A 7500-nucleotide genomic window follows, 5' to 3' on the forward strand; every position below is an offset into this window, starting at 1 on the left:
TTGTGTAAGAGTGTGTTTGACACACTTGTGCTTGTTGCTGTACAAGGTATCACCTGAGGTTTAAATTTGAGTGGTTACAATTTATAAGTGATTAATATTTTTATTGAATTGTGTATATATGGTAGAAAGGTAAATAATGTTGGGTTGTGTGTGTGTGTGTGTGTGTGTGTGTGTGTGTGTGAGAGAGAGAGAGAGAGAGTGTGTGAGTGTGTAAGTATCAAAGTGTGTGAGCGTGTGAGATTGTGAGTGCGTGTGTGTGAGATTAGTCAAGCCAGTCTGAATACCAGTGGCTCTCCCTCCATGAAGCCAGGAAGGAAGGAAGGAAGGATGGAATAGAGGATTGATGGACGCAAGTATGGAAGGGTCAATGAACATAGTGATGGCAGACAGGTGATTTTAGATGCTTGTAGAAGTGGACCACTATGGATTTGTCCTACTCAGCAAACTAAGCGGACCCGTCTGTGGTTTCCATGGCGACAGACAGACAGGTCACTAAAGACTGACAGACAGGTAGCTCTAGACAGACAGACAGGTAGCCCTAGACAGTCAGACAGGTAGCTCTGGACAGACAGACAGACAGACAGGCAGCTCTAGACAGACAGACAGGTAGCTATAGACAGACAGACAGGTAGCTGTAGAGGTGGGGCTAAGAGAGCAGAGGCAGTGAGTGGGTGCTGGCGGCGTTGTACCCGCAGCAGGAGGGGGAGGCAGGGGGCTGGGAGAGGAGGGGGGAGGAGGGGGACGGGTGGAGGTGGGCCCCCTGGGACTCCCCCATGGCCCCTGGTCCACAGCCCAGTGGGGCCCCGGGGCCCTGAGTTCGGCCCAGGGGCCTGCGCAGCGGGGTTGGGGAGCAGGAGGCCTGGTGGGGGGAGGGGGGCCCGCTAGGAGAGGAGAAGCCCCCAGACACAGAGTGGTGCACGGGGGACACTTGGGGTCCGGACGGGTGGGGGTGTCCCGGAGAGGGGTGGAGACCCACTGTGGTCCCGCCCACGCTGCCGGGGTACTCCGGGAAGTGTTGGGCCGATCCCAGAGACTTTGGGGATTTAGGGGACTTGGGGGTTCTGGGGGATTTAGGGGACTTGGGGGTTCTGGGGGATTTAGGGGACTTGGGGGTTCTGGGGGATTTAGGGGACTTGGGGGTTCTGGGGGATTTAGGGGACTTGGGGTGCTTTGGCGACGATGGGGGCTCCCCGTTGGCGGGGAGCTTGTAGAGGAAGACCTCGTATTCGAGGGGAGGGCTGGTCTCCGGCCGGAGCCCCGCCTCCTGGGGGAGGAGCAGCTCCAGACCAATGGTTACTCCGCCCTGACGTCACATGGTCCGGTAGGAGGGCATGCAAACACATGGGAATGGTCATAGACACACGTTGTTGGAAAAGAAAGGAAATATGATGAAAACAATTGGACTTGGATTGCAGTGTTTAGCAAAAAAAATAACATGAAATAACATAATAATAACAGTATATAATAATATATTTTTATAATAATTGTAAAATTTAGGTTTCTGTTAATAGTTGATACTGGTATATGGGAATGGTCATCATGGAACTTAAATAAAGAAGCTCATAAGAAAAATAATACATGAAAAGTGGAACTTCAAGCACACAACGGGCTCTGAGTTAGGGAATGAAAACATCTGGCTTCATTGTCTGCAGAAATCAATGCACAGAATGGTGAAATCTGTTATCTGTGACAAAAGCCTTCCAAACTTCAATCAATTTGTCTGGCTTTAATGAGCCAATGAGTAATACTGCTGCAATTAAGAGTGTATTGGTTATTTACACACACACACACACACACACACACACACACACACACACACACACACACACACACACACACACACACACACACACACACACACACACACATATATATATGTCAATGTGCATGTCTATGACTGTGTTCTGTGTATGTCTCTATCTATGTCTAGCCCTGTCTACATGCATGTGTTTCTGTCATAGGAAGGGAGGGTGCTAGTTTGGAACAAGGGTGGGTTCGGCCGTGCATTCAGTACATATTAGCTGCTGAGCGTTATCATCTAGCTTCAGAGTATTCATGCTGAAAGATCAAGATAAAAAGAGTGATAGTGAGAGTGACAGGGAGCGAGAAGAGGGAGAGTTTGAGAAGAGGGAGAAGGAGAGGTAAGGGGACAGATATCGAGAGAGAGAGAGAGAGAGAGAGAGAGAGAAGAAGCGATTGAATGACAGATCGAGAGTGACAGAGAGTGCGAAGAGCGAGACAGATTGCTGCAGGGGGAGACAGCCTGGGGTTGTAGGTGAGACAGAGTGCAGATCAGAGCATAAGTAAAGCACATAACGACACGCAGGGACGAGCAGGATAAAATTAAAAAGGTTTATTCCAACAACTCTGAACTATAATCTTGCATGTATAACCAAAAAAGTACAAAAGAACCTCAAGTACATCAAAGTATTATAAATCACGTTGAAAACCAAGACACAGCGTGTGTTCTCATGTATATATATATAGAGAGAGATATTCAATATCAATTCCAAGCAATACTTTTACCTCAACGAACTCTAGACATATCCATTTAATACCAATGTCAAAACATCCATTTTGATTCTTTTTTTTCTGAGCAATACAGAGCACTTAATCGTCACACAGTTATTTTGTTAATTTTTTTTTGTTAAGTTATTATGTTTTCAGACAGCTTGTTGTAGTGGATAACATCAACGCATGCGAACAGGACAGAGAGCGAGAGAGCGAGCGTGCGAACGAGTGTGAGAGAGAGAGAGAGAGAGAGAGAGAAAGAGAGAGAGAGTAAGGCGGGGAGAGCAAGAGAAAAGCAATTTATTCCTCCTCTTTTTTTATAGATGCAGAGACAACATATGGGGCATCAAGAGTTCATGGTCAAAGCATGAGAAAAGGGAGGGAGGGAGGGAGGGGAGTCGGCTGTTGGTTAGTTGGGTTTCCCGAGCAGCAGGTTTGAGTCCTGGCGTGAAGATAAAAGAGAGGGAGAGAGGAAGAGACCGGAAGCAGGGGCTTCCCCGTGTGGTGGTTTCTTTGTTGTGCATCACGGCACCCTGTTGAGGCCTCAACTATTGTGCTTTAAAATCACCTACATAAACCCCAGTAACAATCTTTATTAAAACCTACTCCGTTTAAAACCTTTTGTTGCTTTTTGTTGTGGTTACGTATCGTTATATCTGTGCTTGGCGTATGCTCCTCTGTGACTCGAGTGAATCATCAGGTCACATGTTCCCTCCAGCCCTCCCTCCTTAGCCTTAGACCAGGTTATTCTGGAGAGAGTTTACCTCATGCTCTCATCCGAGTTGCCGAGGGCGTGGCCGTGCTCCTGCTCCACACTAACTGGCCGGTTGTTCTCTTGCTTGGGCGACGGGTGAGAGTTGCGGATGTTCATGGACTCCTCCTCTTTGGGGGTTGGGGTCTTGGTCAGCTCCTCCTTCTTCTGGCGGTCCTCCTGGAAGGAGAGTTATTGGGATCTTTATAAGGGATCCAAAGACACACCTTTACATGCGCGTACACACACACACATGCAGGCACATACGCAAGCACACACACATAATCAACGAGGCAAATAAGAAGGTTTGTGTCCCTGCAAACCATTGCTTGATAGTAAGGCCTAACTCATAGAGTATGATCTGTGTGTGTGTGTGTGTGTGTGTGTGTGTGTGTGTGTGTGTGTGTGTGTGTGTGTGTGTGTGTGTGTTTGAGAGAGTGAGCGAGGGTGAGAGAGAAAGCAGTGTTGTTGGATCAGGGCGAGATGCGATTGTGTCCACATCATCGAGCCAAACTGGAAAGGATTTTCAAACAGACTTTATGGACCTCTTCCATTCCAGTCAGCGACATCAACGTCTTGCCCCGGCGGATCCCTGACCCTGACATTCAGAACGCCACGGGGGATGGGGGGGGTACGGGTTGGGGGTATGGGCGACCTCTAACACTGACATTTACCGCATCTGTGAGATGTGGATAGTACGTCACAGACCACCTGAATGTTCTGTCCAACCCACAACTCCTCTTCCACCTGATACCCGCTGGCCAATCAGTGAATAGGATGTATTTAAAATAAATGCCAGTTCAGTTTATTGAGTCCCCTGCACCCATTAGCAGGGGGTGAACATGGCCTAACGTATATACAGGGGGATGGACTGGAGACAGGCGTTGATGTATAGCCTATTCGCTCCGCACACAGTTGATAATGGCAAAGTCATTAGCCACATAGTACATCAACCGGGGTCGTAGCCGTGAATGGATGTGAGTGGGAGCCACACGCACACGCACATGCACGCACACGCACACGCACACGCACAAGCATGCACACACACACACACACACACACACACACACACACACACACAGACACACACACAGACACACACACTCTCACGCACATGGACATCTTGTGCATTTAAAAGACCTATATGGTACTGTTGTTTTGCAGATGTAGTGAGTTGTTGTAAGTGTGCAGGGCAGCCATCGACTGGCTGATCACAGACTGCTGAAGGTCACAGGGACAGATGCTGGTGGAAGTGGACCACTATGGATTTGTCCTACTAAGCAAACTAAGCGGACCCGTCTGTGGTTTCCATGGCGACGGGACTGTATAGTGAGCTGATGCTGCACACTCCCGTTCTGCTGAGGTCGGTTCTCGCAGAACTGATTTCTCCAAGAGGATGGATTTCACCACTCATTCATTCAACTTGTGGTGTACTCTCACACAGACATATACAAAGAAAATGTGAAAAAAAGTGCATGACTGCATGTGAATCCATATTAACCCTATTAGACCCCCACCTCCCTCCCTCACACACACACACACACACGTTCCTTATAGAAGAAATGTCAGAGCATGTAAGGGTAGAGAGAGCAGGATCGAAATAGTAGAATATTAATTATTAAGATTCCTTATGCATTTATGGAGCAATACAATACAACACGTAGGAGCCAAAATGGAGGTTGTAACGAAACTCAGGAGATACATAGCATGGGCACAGGTGTGGGAGTGGGTGTGCATAGGAGCTTGCTAGTATGGAATGATGTTGTGTACATAACTGTAGACAGACTGTAGACTGTAGATCTACACAACTGTAGAGAGCAGCAGGAAGGTTCACTGAACTCAAACTCATTCAGCTTTTGCCTTAATTGGGATGAAGTCACGAGCTGAAAGAGTTAAGGTTCAAGGGCAGGAGCAGTTGTAAGGCTGGGAGCGACAAAAGTCACATGACTACTAGTTAACCATAGTCACATTACTACTACTAGACCATAGTCATATGACGAACAGTTAACCATAGTCACATTCTACCAGGTAACCATAGTCACATGAGTACTAGTTAACCATAGTCACCTGAAGAACAGTGACCATAGTCACATTCTACCAGATAACCATAGTCACATGACTAGCAGTTAACCATAGTCACATGACTAGCAGTTAAGCATAGTCACATGAATACTAGTTAACCATAGTCATATTACTACTACTTAACCATAGTCACATGACAAACAGTTAACAATAGTCACATTCTACCAGGTAACCATAGTCACACGACTACTAGTTAACCATAGTCACATTACTACTATTTAACCATAGTCACATGACAAACAGTCAACCATAGTCACACTCTACCAGATAACCATAGTCACATGACTACTAGTTAACCACAGTCACATGACTAGCAGTTAATCATAGTCACATAGTCATGTGACTATGGTTAACTGCTAGTCATATGACTGCGGTTAACTAGTGACATGACTCGCATAGTCACATGACTCGCAGTTAATCAGTCACATGACTACTATTTAACCATAGTCACATGACTAGCAGTTAACCACTTACATAACAACTAGTTAACCATTGTCACATTCTACAAGTTAACCATAGTCACATGACTACCAGTTAACCATAGTCACAAGACTAGTTAACAATAGTTACATGTCTAGCAGTTAACCATAATCACATGACTAGTTATCAATAGTCACATGACTAGTTAACCATATTCACCTGACTACAACTTAACATCCATAGTCACATGACTTCCAGTTAAACACAGTCACATGACTAGTTAACCATACTCACAGAAATACATGTTAACCACCATAGTGACATGATTATCAGTTGCAAAGGGGGTAAGATGGATGCACAGCTGACAAAGGGAGAAGCTTGCAGTACATCTGTGTTGGTTCTCTGCTTACCTGGTGGTGGTTATAAGGGTTTCTGGGCTTATATTCCCATGTATAGCTGCTCACCGCGGGCTTCTGAATAGACGAGTGAGGTGGTGAGTGAGCAGTGGTGTCAAAGGGGTACAGACATAGCACAAATCCCACCATTTTCCTCTTTTTCTGGTGCTAAAGACCATCCAGTTCCATGAGGTTGTGGACAATGTGTGTACGGTTAAGACATTTAAGTGTTGAGTGAGTGAATGGCTCAAGAGCAGATCTTTAGGAAATCACCAGGCCTTTGTCAATTGACACACACACTGACACAAACACTGACACACACGCTGACAACAAGAGTGGGAACACACACTGCTCATGCTTACAGACACAAACATATGGATGGAACATGACAGAGAAAAGACTCAGGAGAGAACATGGAGAGAGAGAGAGAGAGAGAGAGAGAGAGAGAGCGAGAGAGAGAGAGAGAGAGAGAGAGAGAGCGAGGGAGAGAGAGAGAGAGAGAGAGAGAGAGAGAGAGAGAGAGAGAGAGAGAGAGAGAGAGAGCGAGGGAGAGAGAGAGAAAGTGAGAGAGTGAGAGAGAGAGGAAGCTGAGAAAGAAGAGAGAGGTAGAAACATATAGATGTAGACAGAGGGCAATGGTAGAGAAGAAAGGCGAGGACAGAAGAAGAGGATTGCAGTATGCCTTTCTTCTCAATGAGAGGATAGATGGAGAGAGTAAAGAACAGGACAGACATGAATGACATGAGTATGAGACAAAAGAGAGAGAGATAGACAGAGAAAGAGAGAGAGAGAGAGAGAGCGAGAGAGAGAGAGAAAGAGAGAGTGAGACAGAGAGAGACAGAGACAGCAACAGAGAGAGCAACAGAGAGAGAGAGAGAGAGACAGAGACAGAGACAGAGACAGAGACAAGTTCATGAACAGTAAAGGAGGCGGGGCATGACGAGTGGCGCCGGGCAGGGGCCTACCTGACAGATAATGTTGTCATAGTACGCCAGGTTGTGGGCGTGGGCTGGGGGAGGGGGCGGGGGGGTGTCACACAGTTTCCTTACGTTTGGCTGCGAGCCGTCCGCCGTGGTGGAGACCGACATGCCGTCCGTCTGCGGCTCGGTGCTCTGGGGGCGGTACTTACTGGGGGACAGGAAGAGAAGGCGTGTTCTTCAGTGCGTCCAGAGTGAGGACATGATTGAGCACCACACTCGGAGTGGAGGGCAGCAATAGTGATGCAGATGAACCAGGATACGACAAAGAATGACGAAACATGTACTTAATGATGAATACTATTATTATTATTATTATTATTATTATTATTATTATTATTATTATTATTATTATTATCATTAA

The 7500-nt window shown here is 46.6% G+C and overlaps 1 protein-coding gene across 1 annotated transcript in view; it reads right to left on the reverse strand.

The window, feature by feature from the left end:
- Positions 1-646: 646 nt before the first annotated feature.
- cspg5b (chondroitin sulfate proteoglycan 5b) overlaps positions 647-7500 on the reverse strand; it is a gene marked incomplete at both ends in the record, with an annotated part of 14829 nt that continues 7975 nt past the window's right edge. Inside the window, 5 exons of the mRNA XM_079749867.1 lie at positions 647-715; positions 758-1303; positions 1579-1591; positions 3276-3442; positions 7125-7287. Of these exons, the coding sequence (XP_079605993.1) occupies positions 647-715; positions 758-1303; positions 1579-1591; positions 3276-3442; positions 7125-7287 (958 nt within the window). The remainder of the gene's footprint in view (positions 716-757; positions 1304-1578; positions 1592-3275; positions 3443-7124; positions 7288-7500) is intronic.

This window comes from Pollachius pollachius, assembly GCF_949987615.1.
Source record: "Pollachius pollachius genome assembly, chromosome: 13".
Lineage (NCBI taxonomy): Eukaryota > Metazoa > Chordata > Actinopteri > Gadiformes > Gadidae > Pollachius > Pollachius pollachius.